Source organism: Maniola hyperantus, chromosome 2 (genome assembly GCF_902806685.2).
Source record: "Maniola hyperantus chromosome 2, iAphHyp1.2, whole genome shotgun sequence".
Taxonomy (NCBI): domain Eukaryota; kingdom Metazoa; phylum Arthropoda; class Insecta; order Lepidoptera; family Nymphalidae; genus Maniola; species Maniola hyperantus.
In genome coordinates, this window is record NC_048537.1 from 11,175,036 (window position 1) to 11,191,514 (window position 16,479).

The 16,479-nt window shown below is 38.8% G+C and overlaps 1 protein-coding gene across 1 annotated transcript in view; it reads right to left on the bottom strand.

Moving 5' to 3' along the window:
* Positions 1 to 6: 6 nt before the first annotated feature.
* Positions 7 to 16,479, bottom strand: part of CAH1 (carbonic anhydrase 1) — a 35,609-nt gene continuing 19,136 nt past the window's right edge. Inside the window, exons 3-5 of the mRNA XM_034978362.2 lie at positions 15,144 to 15,361; positions 10,657 to 10,878; positions 7 to 3,344 (exon numbers count right to left, since the gene is read on the bottom strand). Of these exons, the coding sequence (XP_034834253.1) occupies positions 3,216 to 3,344; positions 10,657 to 10,878; positions 15,144 to 15,361 (569 nt within the window). The 3' untranslated portion in view covers positions 7 to 3,215. The remainder of the gene's footprint in view (positions 3,345 to 10,656; positions 10,879 to 15,143; positions 15,362 to 16,479) is intronic.

Genomic DNA, 16,479 nt, shown 5'->3' on the forward strand with positions numbered 1-16,479 from the left:
CATTGTTTCGTTTTTTGGTAACTAGAAACGCAATAATTATGCCTTCTCTTTCTTTCTGTCACTGAAAGCTGAGAAGGAGCGGTTATTGGCTACCGGCTTAGTAACTAAGAACTTGATAAACCAAAGCCGACCTTATCTCTTTTACGCTAAGGCTTAACTGTACAAGTACTTGTCCATTACACTTTGATCTATCAATCTTAATACAGTTAGCCTTAGAGTAATAGAGATAAGGTCCTCTTTGGTTTATCAATCTTCGTGAAATGTTTTTGGTTAACTGGATTGGGGCAAACTATTCGTGCAGGCGTCCACTATAGTTTGACCTTTGTCAATGATCATTATAATTAAACTTTGCTGCTATGAACTTAAGGTTGTGATTACTTCACGATATTCATGAAAGTAAAATTGGTTTTATTTTAGTGAATATGCGCGCGCTAGCTATACAGACGGTATTGATACGGCAGCTAGCTTAGTTACTACTACGGAAACCGCTGCGCGTTGCGCATATTAAATTAGTTGAAACACAACTCTGATGCCGATATTCGGCAACGGTTATCAATATTGGTATTGAAACTAAATAACTGTTGATTAACCGTTGCCAGAAATAGCCAATAACGCCCATCTTTAGTGTGTACGTCTGCCTTTCTAGGTATGCTACACCTGTTTATTCGAGTAACTAGGTAGGTAGGTACTCATGCCATTGACTTGAAATAATATTTTTTTATAATAATTCTCGCTCAATATTATTGCAAATGGAAGAATTAAAAAAATTAAGTACTTATTATTACAACATGTAATTGCAAAAGGGCCGAAATTTTAAAATGGGGCTACTACCTAGATCTGTGGGCTATTTATTGTAAAAGGGCTACATTTGCAGTTTGTACATTCTGAAATAGATTTTTATTTATTTGTTAGCGTCTTTGTTTTTGACCTACCTATTTATAATGAAAAGTGGCAAAAAATACCGTTCCCCTTATCTTCGACGTTTGCAAAGCAAACAATCGGAAATGATTAGAGTTGAAGAAATAAAACGAAGTCTCTAACTAGCACAGTTTTTTAGAAGTCACCATTAAAGGTTATTGGTCCTAAATACTTTGGATGCGATCTTAAATAAAAGGGCTTTGTTTTTGAGACTAGAATAATTTAACTGAATAACTATGTACCTACATAAATTATATTTCTTTCCAAGCTACGGAACTCTCGATGGAAGCCCCTAACTCGCACTTAGCTGGTTTTTAATAATAATATAAGTACGCCACAGACCACAGTTCACAATAAATAATTTAAATAGGTACCTACACATTCAACTTGTTTAAAGAACTGACAATTCGGTGAAATGCCCTTGAAGGACCATAACAAAGTAATAAACGTCGTAAAATTTTTATTTGTATAGGTACCCTTTTTACTTAAAACAATTTACGTAATTTATATTTTGTTCATAACATGGTAAGCAAGTGAGTGTTATTTAGACTATAATATATTCTATACTTATAGGCTGGAAAACTAAATATACCTATTTAATACTTTACAGCTACAAATAGTAAAATAACTGATCTATAAATAGCTGCTAACATCTAGGCACTATTGTGATTGACTAAAGTATCTACATTGCAGTCTTGAGTCTACTCAGACGGACTGCTTTTGAAGTTCTGTGAAACAAATGCGCTCACGGTTGTGAAACCGTTTCAGCTTTGGTCGGCCAATGGTCGAGTTAATTACACGGTTGCCAAATGCCAACGAGTCATTGCGTTGGAACCTTCGAGTAGTAAAGAAACACGGCGACCCCTCGCTTGTCTATACTAAAATCCAAATGCAGTCCTTCTGTTTAGACATTAATAAGTAAATATACCTACATACTGTAAATTCTCGTAAAATATCATGTGCTATGTTATATAATTCAGCACTGGGTAAGTATATACCTACCTATCAAATTTTACTGTAGGTATACCTATATCAAGCTTTCTTAAGCAACTTAATAGGTAGATACGCGTAGATTGTGTATTAGTTATTACTATATATCATAAGTATACAAACTCATGCCAAAAGAGCTCAGGTGGGCTATTTCGGCATGGCTCCTTAATGAGAGCTATCAAAAGGGCTCTTGCCACCATATACCTAAATACCTACGGCAGGGATTACTTGGTCGGGATGATGGTAAGAGATCTGATGAATATTGACGCTGGTTCCCTGGGAACGGGGGCGGCCCTGATGTGGGAAGCAACGTACGTTGACACATTGGCCCCATGTGATATCAGGGAGACAGCATGAAAAACGGGAGCCGTAGCAAAAATGGCTGAAAACGGTAAGCGCTGCAATTCAGTCTTACTTGCCAAATTGCCCTGTCGGCCTATCATCTACTATCCTATTGCTAACCAAATGCAAACATAAAATTGCTGAAAAAGCTGTGGTAGGCTTGTGACTAAGACGTCGACCTCGCATTTGGGCGTCTGCGGTTCGATCGCGGGCACGCACGCACTTCGGAGCTATGTGCGTTTTTAGCTATCAAGTACCTACCACTTGCTCTAACATCGTAAGGAAACCTGCATACTTGAGAGTACTCAAAGGTTATAAAGTCTACCAATCAGCAAGTTAAACAAATTTTATAAAACCATCTGGAGAATCGCGTACCTAAGCGATGTTCTAGTTTGCTTTTTTACTTGTTTTAAATGTTTTCATTGCGTAGGTTACATGTTCGGGGTAATAACGCTTATTGCTTCCCTTACGCGTTTCTGAGAGAGGCATCAACTTGTAAGTTGTGACAAAAAGGGTATTTTGATAATATGTATTTTTCGGCACATTTTGTCTATAATATTGATACGTTGTTATTTCATTTACCTAAATGTGGTCCACGATAATGACTGTTTGTTGCCAAAATAAATAAAATATTAAAAATACGCACGAAATTATGCGTTTTCGAGGACAAATAATAAGATACTAAGCCATAAATAAGATGACAGGTTTTGTACCACTCAATTAAGTAATCGAGAGTTATGCCTGATAGAGCAGAGGAATGAAATGAGGGTTATTCAAATATTTGTCAGACCATATATCAGTCATACTCATCCCATTAGACTTTAGGGTATCCTTCAGTCATGCAGCCAGTGTTTGGGATAATTGACAACAAAACCGATCGTCTAATAGTTCCAACAAGAGTTTTGTTTTAAATCATCTTTTGCAATTCATCACAATTTCACATCCCTACGATGGTTGCGAGGGTGTTAGTTGCCGCCAATTTCGCGCAGCTCGCGGTTGCCGAGCGGCAGCGTGGGTCGGTAGTTGTGAAGCACCTCCATGGCCTCCACGCCACAGGACGCTTCGCCGCATCTCAGTTTTCGCATTAGGGCCAGCTGAAACAGAATGTTATTTTTTTTAAAATAACGTCTCAGAACAAAGCGTCAAGTCCATCATCGAATTCGAATATAAAAATATAGTCGATAGGTACCTAGGTAGGTAGGTACCTACTAATATTCATACTAATATTATAAATGCGAAAGTGTGTCTGTCTGTCTACTAGCTGCTGCTGCTGCCTAACAGTTCCGATTTAGATGAAATTCGGTAAAGAATTAGCTTACATCTCGAGGACGTAGGCTACTTTTTATCCCAGAAAATCAAAGCGTTTCCACGGGATTTTAAAAACCTAAATCCTTGATGATGAACCCGTCAAGCGTTAGATACTCAGCGCCGACGATCGGTGTGAGAAGAATACCAGCATACCGCGGTGTCGCAACTCGCAACGCACTCTGGCGTGACATCTACCAATCCAAGCGCATACAGAGCGTCAGCGCTTCAGCGCGGCAGAGCGCTACGGCCAAACTACTTAGTGGCTACTGGCTACGTCAGACTAATGTGTACGTTAAACGTTTAGGTATATCTATATAAGTACATATATAAAAAGAAAAGCTGACTGACTGATCTATCAACTCAGAGCTCAAACTACTGGACGGATCGGGCTGAAATTTGGCATGCAGATAGCTATAATGACGTAGACATTCGCTAAGAAAGGATTTTTGAAAATTTAATCCCTGAAAGGGTAAAATAGGGGATTAAAATTTGTGTAGTCCACGCGGATGAAGCCGTGGGAATAGACTAGTATGAATATACGCGAAAGAAAGCGATCGAATTCATACATATTTAAATGAAGACGTGCACGCTCTAGCGCGCCAATTTTCGAAGATCACACAAATCGCGATCTTTATGCCAGATAGCGTCGTTTGCGTACAACACAATACTTCATCTAGCAATTTAGTATTTCAGCAAAATGCCGCACATAACGATCTGTTAGTGTTACATGAATTTATTAATCTACCACGAATAAGTATACTTACATACAGCTGCACAACAATACCTACTAACAACTTAGCAATTTAAGAATACAGAAATATATTGTAATTAACGAAACTAACATCATTGTGAACTATAATGCATTAAGGAGTATGGGAATAAACGGCTTTTTATTTATTTATTTTATTTATTTACATACAGCTGAGGATGGCATAATATGGTAAGGTAGCAGATACCTATATTGAAAGGTAGATTTTCCTCTCTGAATAAAACAATATTGAAGAAGGACGCTAGTCTAATCCAAACTACTTAGATGGATACAAAGGAAAAAGATTTAGTGAAGATTAGGCGAAGAACACAGAGACGATATTTTCGCCTCTGTGCAAACAGAGTCGAGGTCAACTACTGATATGACCTGTAAAAAGTCAGTGCTCAGTGGTCAGTGGTCACCTAGCCAGACGGGTTTAAGTTCAAGGCTCCAGTGACTTTTGAGTCTTGAAATAAGTTTTAACAGCTCCTTGAACCTTTCATATTTATAGGTAGGTAAGCTTGGTAGACTAACGGCGATTACGCACTGCACTTCCGTCTTCCGAGTTCTACTTATCCGTCATCCGTGAGAATACCAGTGATTATCTACGACATTTGTCATAAGCTCCCGTACAAAACAAAAAGGAACGTATTTTCACGTACTCAGATCGGATGAGTGCGTAACCGCCGTTACTGTAGATAGATATAGGTATTTACTAAAATATTTAACGATAGTAGGTAAGTAATATTATTACTACGATTTTATTTCCTCGCTTAATACCTCGTTTACGTCTCAACTATCCGTTATCAAATAACCTTGTCTTTGAGAAACCAGATTTATATGGCAATTTTTTGCCCAGGTTAATTTAATATGACGGTTTTACATAACAATAAAACCGATATTATGTGCCGAGAGGGAAAACATACAGCATTTATGTATGAAGAAGCAATTATGTACTCACCGCATATATGCGCGCTTCATCCATAAACATGTATATTCCTATGCAATAATGTAGTTTACCTTACCGGACATAGGGGCGCTAGTGTCTCACCCAGCAAGGCAGTGAGCCGCTGCCATCTTGGATGTCATAGTCTTCACCAGGAAGAAGTTCCTGCAATGCTGTATGTTTTCCCTCTCGGCACATAATATCGGTTTTATTGTTATGTAAAACCGTCATATTGATGTGCCTCCGGAAAACATACAGCATTTATGTATGAAGACGTGTTTGTTATCTGCTGGTGAAATGTATTACCCACAACGCTATGATGAATCAAAGGGAGTTAATCTGTCAATTGAATAACAAAAATATTAATCGTTAAGTTAGATCAAATAACCACGTCCCCTTCATTCATTGTCACCTATTAAAGTTATTGTTATTTCTAACCAGGGTTAATAAGTTAAAATATAATGTCTAAAAGACAAACAATTTAAATGATTTATGTCTGTAATTTTGATAAGGATTACTAAAACTCAAACCGGACCATATAATGATTATATTGAAAAATAAGCTTCAGTTATTTTTAGGTCTCCTCCGGGCAATAATGATTTCAACAAGAGTGTCTGGTAATCTCCAGTTACCACGAGATACGAGTATATCGTCCATTGATTGGTTATCTGTCCCCAAAGAAACTACTGCTGATCCACTGATGAATCCCTGGGGATACAGGAATGCTGCCACATTGCTTAAGAACTGAACTGTTCCAGTGATCTATTACAGTACGTGATGCGGCTTCAGTTTCATTACAGTTGGTGATAAAAAGATTACAATATATCTAAATTCTTAACTTCATTCTGCTTGACCTATTTTCCTGTGTCAAAGACATACATGTAGTACTACTGTAGTATACTAGTACATTAATAGAGAATTATGTTTTCTGTTATGTTATTATGTTTTGAAAGTGTCCATCCGTATTGATGTTAAGAGTGAGTGTCAGTCTTTGGGCCAAATAAAGTATATAATATATTTTTCCCGGTGACACAGACTTTCAGTTGTCAACCCTTCGTTCCGTGGCAACAATTGTCCATATAGGTTCGTCTAGATATCTCGAGAAGTGTGTGCTTAAATGAGAGCTTCTGAAGTTAGCGCTTGAGCTCTACCTTAAGGTCCTGTATGATAAATGGTTTAGTAATTTTGAGTTTAGCCACGTCAATAATTGCCTAGTGTCCACATGTGTATCATAGAAAGTTAACCGCCACCAGGTTTCGCACCAGTTTAACCATTTTTGATGTCTGGTAGGTAGGTAGGACAAAAATTGCTTCCAACAAGCACCTGTTCTTTACTTCTCGTATAGACTACTCCTTTATTTGGGCACCCATCCTCAATTTTTTCAGCTTCCGGGTAAATGTCTGGCGGACACTGTAATATCGTGACATCTATCAGGGTCCCTGATAGGTTCTATAGCTCATTTGAGCTCTGCTTTCAAATCTTGAAGCCCAAAGGTCTTTCACGTGCCACATTTAAGTACACCCCAGCTGCACTTGTTCAAGTAAGTCAGTACTTTTGGCAATTAGTTTGGAGAAGAAAACACCCATGCTAAATTGATGTCTCAATGACCTGTTGAAAGCATCTATAACTTGCTGGTCAATCTTTGCAGTCGATAAAGACACCACACCATCTTTATTCCCTACTACAGTAATCTGTTGTGCTGCAACCAAATCGACTCCGGACGGCGCTTGAGGGAAAAGATGACACTATGTGGGAGGTTTTCCTCGTGACAGCCTTGAGCCAATAATGTAATCTGTTATGTGCGGGAGTTCGATTGTTAGAATCAGTAAAACCCACGACTTTGTTCACTAAAATGAACGTTAGAACGAACGAGTGAGTGAACGAATGAGTGTTCGATTGAACTAAGACTTGCGATTTTTGCAGAGTTCTTGTGCTGTCTTCAATTGCCACTATAACTGCATAAAGTTCCTTCTATTGCTGTGCTATCATTTTTGATGCACTCACCAAGTTTCTGGCATTAATTTCCCGTTTAATTGGGCACTAAAAGCCAATCAGAGGCATTATTCGCCAAGCAGTGGATGGCAGGTTTTAGGTGTACATATTGGCAGCCTGAGACATGTGGTTCCGCGCCGCCATGTCATTCCCTGTTCCACGATTGTGGATTCAGCAGTTTAAAACATATTATCGAAACGTTTGAGGCGTATTTGGATCTGAATCAGAATGTAGTCTGCTTCTGGGAGTTACTAAACTGGCGAAGTCTGACTGTCCTAGCAACCGTTGCATTTCGTGAAGAGTGATTTCAGATATTTTCAGTAATAATTCTCTCAAAGGTCTCGTTGATAGTTTTTTACTCTTTATTATGGGCAAGAACATTGAATTTTCTTATAGTCTGCCAACGAATACCCAGGTATTGTAGGTCTTGTGTGAGTGTTAGAATTGACTTTTAGTAATTGATCCCGATGTTGTTTAACTTCGGTGATCGGACGAGAACCGGTGTCTTCAACAAGGTATGGGCGTTGGCTTTTGATAATTGATCCCCCTGCCCCGAAGTTCCAAGGACCTCACGCTTCCGCAGCGTGAAGGCATAACCTGGATTGGTCTTGGTTGACCAGAATTGCCAGCCCAGAAGTTCCAAGTGCCTCACGGCTTCCGCAGCCTGAAGACATAACTTGGATTGGTCTTGATTGACCAGAAGGAAGTCGTCTAGGTAGACTAGCACTCGACATTCCTTCGCATGCAAGGTTTCCGCAACCAAGCATGTTACAGGTGGGGCGCTGCCGCCAGACCCAAAAATTAGACAAGTTGTCCAACTTTTGTTGTAGAAAGCTACGAACCGGTATGACAAATCAGACGGGATAGTTTTGTTTCACAAATTTGTGTGTCATTTAAGTCGTGACAGGTGACCAGGTTGCATGTTGCATTATTTGTTTTGTGGGCATTACCGGGGGTAGTTTCTTGTATTAGGGTATTCGAAATACCGTAATTGACATTTACAAAAACTGTTTGCACCAAAAGCTTGCCAACGATATTAGAATGTCATTACATAACCTGTAACATGTGTTGGATAGGTTTTTCAATTGTAGGCATTTATAGCTGTAATATTTATAAGTATGGGCCACCAGAGGATTGCATAAACGCAGTGAGTGTTGCTTTATCCAAAAAGAACCTCGTCACTATTGTTAAAAGCCAATCCGGTATTTGACAACTAGTCAAATCAGTATCCTATAAAGCGTTAAAACACACGCTCAGCACGCGAGGCCCCATGAAACACTGGCATGTGACGTCACAATGATTTGACGTACTTTTCCAGCTTAATCAGTAATTTAAAATGGTTATCACACCCAAAACTAACAAAGGGCGCGGACCTCACATATCAGTATATGTGAGGTCCGAGAGGCTTCCAGTGGAAGACCCTCCATTCAGCCATCACTGAGAAACCATTCACTTTTGACATATGCAAATACCGTATCCAAAATTTCCTTAGAGTATTTAAAATGAACATCTCCATGAAAATTCTGTCTGATATTCATCTCCTGCGCCTTACATAATATATTATGCTATACATTCGCCTGTTACCCAAACAATTTGTAAAGTTTGTTCTGATAATTTTTAAGACAAAGATGATTTGCTGAATGTTATTTATTTATTTAACCATCTTTATTGCTAATCATTATATTCAAAAGAATAAAAATGCAGGAGATACTTAGACCAAAGGGCGACTTTATCATCTGAATGTTTCAGTAATTTATTAAAGGGGGTATCTGGATTCTTAACTGAGTTCTGTTTGGTATAATAAAGCATTGGTGGTAACGGCCATGATGTCCTCAGTGGGGCCAAATAAGTGTTAGCTATTGTTTAGTGAGTACAGTTCTCCGTTATTTTCAGTTTACGAAACCCCTTTAAATCAGCAATTTAACCAATGTCTTGTCGATAACCAACATCTCGCCACGTGGGCGAGATAAAATGTTATCGTTCGATTCACTGGCGTAAAATTAAAATTACACTCAATTAACTTTGTACATAAAATAAATAGATTCAATAACCGATTATAGGTAACCATTGGGACTTTTCCTCGCCAAAATTTGTATTAAAGAAACCTAGATCCAGATTTAGATTTCGGTGTCGGTGTCGACACGTTCGTCAACCAAATCGTCATTTGTTTAATTTGGTTTCTCAATTAGCATCTCATTTGCATTAGATACACAATATGGTAGATGCATTATAAGATATGTAAGAAAACTCACCTGGTTGTATAACGCATCGATCCGAGGATCGATCGTTACCTGGTGATTTCTCGCCGTTTCTCTCGGGAGTCACTCTCAATCCTGCTCGTTGCTTGAATCGCTGCTGGATGTCGAGGTATCCCCTTTTTCAAGAGCCCTCTCAGGCACCAATAAGCGCGAAACACCAGATCGATTAGCTTACGTAGCCTATCGACATTGTTCGCGCACGTGGGGTCCAACCAAAATGTCCCCATGGTAATATTACGAAATAATAAGAAAATATATATCATGATCACCGTATTATCACATTTATTGCACTTATTGAAAATAATTTTTTTTGCAAAGGAAGACGGATTAACGATATAATTTTAGATTCGACGCGCACGCGGCGAAAGTACACAACGCTATGACATCCAAGATGGCAGCGGCTCACTGCCTTGCTGGGTGAGACACTAGCGCCCCTATGTCCGGTAAGGTAAACTACATTATTGCATAGGAATATACATGTTTATGGATGAAGCGCGCATATATGCGGTGAGTACATAATTGCTTCTTCATACATAAATGCTGTATGTTTTCCGGAGGCACATCAATAGACAGTTTTTATTTGATACCACATTGAATGAATCATTTCTCGTCTAATATTATGTGTCTAGGTAACAATCACGAATGAATAGTAATGATACAATGTATCCAATAGCACAGTAGGTAGGTACAGTCAGTGGCGTGCAACTCATAGAGGCATAAAAGCGCTGCTTACCCAAGAAATAGTTAACTCGGTTGAAATTGCTCAATGCTCATTATTTTTTGACTTGCTTACCTAACTACTGCTTACCCTGGCTTTAAACCCTATGCACGCCACTGGGTACAGTAGCAGTTTGTCAAAACAAGTAAACTCTATCCATACATCTACTTACTACATAATATGTAGGTACCCAAGGAAATCACTGACAGGAATTGCTTGTTTTGCTCACCAGTTCTGTTTGTTTACTAAGACATATACTTAATACTTAGTATGCCGATTAGAATAGAATAGAATAGAATAGAATATAATGTTTTTTTATTCATGTAAACTGCATGTATTGCCGACTGATGGGAAGTGACTGGATAAGAATGGCTGAGGCCAGGTAGTGCTCATTAGCGAATGCCTTTATCCACAGTAGTTAATTATTGTCTCTCACCTGTTCTGCAGAAACTTCAATGGGTTCCTTGAAGAGTATCCAAGTCACAGACTCTGTGCAGGGCGGTGTGGTGAGCGATCCTGGATAAGTCCAGTAGGCTTTATGCTTCGGTAACAGATTAGCGGGGTTCAGGGGCTCAGAGAAAGTCACTTTGTCCCCTTTGTGCTGAATATAGGGCAGTAGCTTTACAACCTTATCTAGTTCTGCGTGTCTAGAGCCAACCTGAAATGAGAGAGCACGCATTTAAATAGGTCGGTACCACGGAGTAGAAATTACTTCTCTAGTCCGTGACTCGGTACCTACAAATTCCATGGTAGTAATGCACCAGGGGTGTGCAGGTCACAGAGGCGTAAAAGCACTGCTTACCCTAGTTTAACTAGAGTAAGCAATGCTAATTTTTCACTGTGGAATGTGGTGTGAGTACAGTGTGTGTACCTACCTGTCAGTGATTCTAAAGGAATCTTCGATAGATTTAACTAGCCCCTCCAGAAATCCCAGACAAAGGGATATTATTTATGCATAATAGTTACCTAAAAGTTTTTTTTTGTAAATGGGCATAAGATCGCCAAAACTTGTACCCAAACATAAAATAATGCTTAAAAAATTTATATGTAGGTACCTACCACCTACTTAAAATGAAACTGATACTTTTGAAAACGACCAAACTTAATGACGTTTTGCCTTATTTCGTTACAATACTGAACCAATGTTAGTGCCAATAAGTATAAAATTAAAAATAAATTGAGAACAAAGAAATCATGAATATACATTATTTGACCGTTAACACCGAAAACGCTTTCGTCGTCACGACTCACGACTCGCGAATGATAAGTTAATATGCACGTATGTATTGTGTAAAGCTGGGTCCCCACGCAGATACCTATATGTTTGATGTTTGATTAATAAGCTCCATCTGCGGAATGCCCGTCGTCGTTGGAGGTCAGAATTAGGCCCACGCCACGGCCCGTTATCTTTTGTTTTTTGTGGATTTTTGAGAGTAGGGCAGGAAATAATTTAAATAATATGAGTTTTTTAAAAATATAAGTAAGCTAAGCGAGCGCGAAATTTTTGATAAATTTAGAGAATAGAATCTTAACACCATCTAAAGCAATACGTGAATTAGCGTAGGTAAATTTATCTTACGGGTTTGTTGCCTAAATGAATTTAAAAACATCGAGCATGCATGCACGTGGAAACTTAGCATTGTCATTGAACAGAGCATTTGCAGTTATAGCTTCGCTGGTTCAAGTTGTCCCCGTAATCAAAGATTAAAATGTAGGTACATAGGTTATAATATCTGGTTGCTTCACCGCAGCCTTGTTACCTATATGCACACCAGTACCTATTCGTATATTGATCTCACTGCAAATGTACTTATCTACATTAGGTAGGTATGTGAGAGAGGTTAACGCTAAAAGGATTGCATTGTGAGGCTTCTCTGATGTAACCAAACATCTTTTGTTTACTACAATGAGACGTACATCTCTTTGTGTTTCAAATAACGCTCGCTAAGTGACAGTGAGCCACCTCTGCATCTGTATTCTGCATACAATCATAGGTACAGTACCTACTGTTTTTTTTAAAGAATGTTAGCCATGTTAAATGACTAATATTCCCCTTTTTTCTCCAAATAAGCGTCAAGCTTGTGCTAGGAGTAGGTACGACGATAGTGCAACGGGCGGGGTTTGAACCGTCGACCTTTCGGTTTTCAGTCCATTCTTTTACCCGTTGAGCTATTGAGGCTCATCTGGTTGCGACATCTGTTTTCCGTTTTTGAACTTGCTACGCCTATAGTCCGCCACATGTTGAAAAATATATTTCTTTACCTAATATTTCCCAGATTAGACCTTAATTATAGGGGACTGCCAATGTTGAAAAATTGGAGTTGGATTTGAAGAATGAATCTAAGTATAGTACGCGACAGTTCGAGATGGCAATCGGGGAGGGAACGCCCCGCACACCCACACAGCCCCTGCGATAACCCGGTGCGGACGAGCGCGGAAGACTTCGCGCGTCTTCCGCGCTCGTCCGCACCGGGTTATCGCAGGGGCTGTGTGGGTGTGCGGGGCGTTCCCTCCCCGATTGCCATCTCGAACTGTCGCGTACTATACTTAGATTCATTCTTCAAATCCAACTCCAATTTTTCAACATTGGCAGTCCCCTATAATTAAGGTCTAATCTGGGAAATATTAGGTAAAGAAATATATTTTTGAAATCATTAGGTATTATAGGTACCTTCTTTAAACTCTAGTTATCTACCATTAGTTACATAGGTATATACTCATCCAGTGAAAACCCCCTAATCCAAATATCAATATACTAGCCGCTGCCCGCGACTTCGTCCACGTGGACTTAGGTTTTTTAAAAATCCCGTGGGAATCCTTTGATTTCCGGGATAAAATGTAGCCACTAAGCTAGCTAACTCAGTACCAAATTTAATCAAAATCGGTTAAACTGTTGGGCCGAGAAAGCTAACAGACAGACAGACACACTTTTGCATTTATAATATAAGTATGGATTATTAGGTACTTTAATCTCTTTGCCCTAGGTAGGTACTTATCCTACTTCCTACCTAATCCAAAAAGTTCATTTTATGTTAGCCTACAGGTAGGTACGGTAGGTATACATAACAATGGCAATATTGAATGTCTAAATTCTATTATTATTTGTTTTTGTGATGGTGACATATTTAGTAGCTGCATTTAACGACCTCTCGGTGCATCAAACAGCAGGTCCTAGCCCTGTCTCTATGATTGGAACATCCGCAAATGCACACAATTTGTGATCTACTTACCTATTTAATATTCTGATCGGAGCCCGCATCTCTTATATAAAATCTATCTAAATAGGTAGGTAAGTATATGTTTCAGAGATATCAGAACGAGTTTGTCGTGTGTACAACAACAGCTGCTCTCCGCTACCGTGTACCACTTTCTCTCCATTGCAACGCTTTAATTAGGTATACATGAGTATATTTTTTGTTATCACCGGTTATTATAGTAAGTATAGCTACTCTTACACATTATTTTATTGACATGCGACAGTAAAAAAATCCGTTTATGTGCATATAAATAAATTGCGGAAGTGTGTCTGTCTGTGTTGTTCTCTTGATATAATGTAGGAAAAACGGATCCCTTATAGGATCACTTTGTTGTCTGTTTGTCGGTCTGTCAAGAAACCTACAGGGTACTGTTGTTATCCGTTGACCTAGAATCATGAAAGGCTGGTAGATCTTATAGCTGACATTTGGGGAAAAATCTGAAAACTGTGAATTTGTGGTTACGTCACAAAAAAAATTAAATTGTGGTCATGAACTAATAATTAGTATTTTAAGTAAGATAACTATATCAAGTGGGGTATCATATGAAAGGTCTTCACTTGTGAATTCTAAAACAGATTTTATTTATTTTTATGTATCATAAGTTTTTGAATTATCATGCAAAATGTCAAAAAAATACGACTGTAGTACGGAACTCTCGTTGCGTGAGCCTGACTCGCACTTAGCCGGTTATTTTTGGTTCTGTACTACCTAGGTCTAGAGTGGAACCTATGCCTATAACACAATATTTTCTTTGTATTTACCTACCAATTTAATTAATTTTTAAAGGCAGGTAGGTACGTAATAAACAACGAGTTTTTCAGTATGTGTCTGTTAAACTGTTATTGGTGATATATAATAATTAATATATTATTTACCAAGGTTATCATAAAGTTAACTCTTAGAATACAAAGGCTATGCATAAGATGACTGATAAGAATGACGCTGTACCTACTACCTACCTACGTTTGGTTTAATAAGTTTTGTTGCCGGAAATATTATGTTGAGCATGCAATAAAAACGTTATTAGTACCTACTTCTTTCTATGACAATGTTGCTCGACTTATCACCCAACTAAAGTTATATGTTATAGACTGTACGTAGTAGATAACTACTACCTAATACCCGTTATTATTGTGAGACTATAGTTTAAAGCTGAAACACCCGCAAAGCGCGATATGCTTGGTTAGGCTTCTCAGGAATGCAGAGAGCTTTCAGTTAAAACCCATGGCCATGCTAGAATAGAATAGAATGTATTTTTATTTAAGTAAACAAGTGCTTTTGAATCGTCAAATAGCCACTGGTTTGGAATGCCGTGCCTACCGAGAAGGAGCTCCTTGCTAGAATATAAGTGATAGGTTCTCTATTCGCTGCCGAAGTGTTGCTATAGCCGCAAAAAACTACTACCTACGTTGCTGGCTGGTTGGGTAAAAGATCCGCAATACGAATCTTCTATCCAGTCAGCCTGGATCTGGATACAAGATACGAATTCGAACACCAGCTTCCAGCCTTCTTCTTCTTTGAGGCTAGCAACACGTGAGGTGGTAAATCACCTTTACACTATTAAGTATCACTTTACTAGACTTTTAGGAGCTGCGTTGGAGAGATTGGCATAGCGCTACACTGCCCTCGTATAAGTTCATCTTAATTTTAATATGTAGGTACCTACCATTAATAATACTCCTAGAACAGCTAGTCCATCAGTCTGGCCGGCGGCTTCTATAAAGCTGTGATACTTGGAGGTGTTCCAGTGCACGAGATGCAACTCGCCCGAGAACGCTCGTCCGTCGACCGTGTGTTCTGAACCCTCGCCGTTCACGGCGCCCCAGTGGCAGTGCCACTGTTCAAGCTTGTATACATCCGAACCGAGTGGACCACCGCGGAGCTCTGGAAGGTAATTAAATGTTAATTGATAACCTTCTGTAACTCTGTCACACAATCCATCAAGCAAGCTTTGGAGCTTGTAATTCCGACTTCTAATACGAAAATTTCTGACAATTCATGCGGGAGAGAAATTGGAATTCACACTAAATAAAAATTTTAAAATCCTAGTCTACTAACTGTGCAACACGTGCTTTGACGTTGATACTTCTACGTATAAATTTTGTCATACCTCTCTACTCCAGTACAGCAACGGTCAAGTTTTAAGGGCATTCGAGACGGTCAAGCGGTATAACATCAAGGACGTAGTTTTGTCGTGTGGTTTTGTTTTGCTTGATCAAGCTGCTTGACGGTCTCATCAAGCTGCTTGATCAAGCAAACGGCACATCCATACTAATATTATAAATGCGAAAGTGTGTCTGTTTGTCCGTCTGTCTGTCTGTCTGTCTGCTAGCTCTTCACGGCCCATCCGTTAAACCGATTTTGTCGAAATTTGGTACAAAGATAGCTTGCATCCCTGGGAAGGACATAGGCTACTTTTTATACGGGAATTTTAAAAATCGAACATCGAACATTCGAACATCCGAACGTTGCGATGCGTCAAGCAAAAATATAAAATCGCTAATATAAAAATAAATAAATAATAGGTAGGTACTTCAGGTGTCTTCGGGTAGAATTTCAAATCCTATGGGTGGGATGGGGTTCTATGTTAAAGGGAACTATAGAAGAGGTTGTAGGTCCTAGCTTTAGGAGAGGTACTTACTTACCTACATAGGAATTTTCAATTTTCTAGACCCAGCGGACTTGAGCTGTACTTACATTGATTTACTTGTGCCAGTCAATCTCCTTTTTAAATCACGTAGCTAGCTACCTACTTTAAGACCTACTTTGTCTTTAAGTCTCATTCTTATCGTGCAGTTTTTATGCATTCTAACTTATTCTTAATAGCTGCACGGTCTGTGTCTAATATATACATTAGATACAGACACTCGTATTAAGAATAATTTAGTCATAAGCATAACAATATAAGTATAAGTAGGTATTCACATTGATAAGTATAGTCATAAGTATAAGTATTCACATTCATAAGTATGGAAACGTAATTTCACAGAGCCCTTGTATTG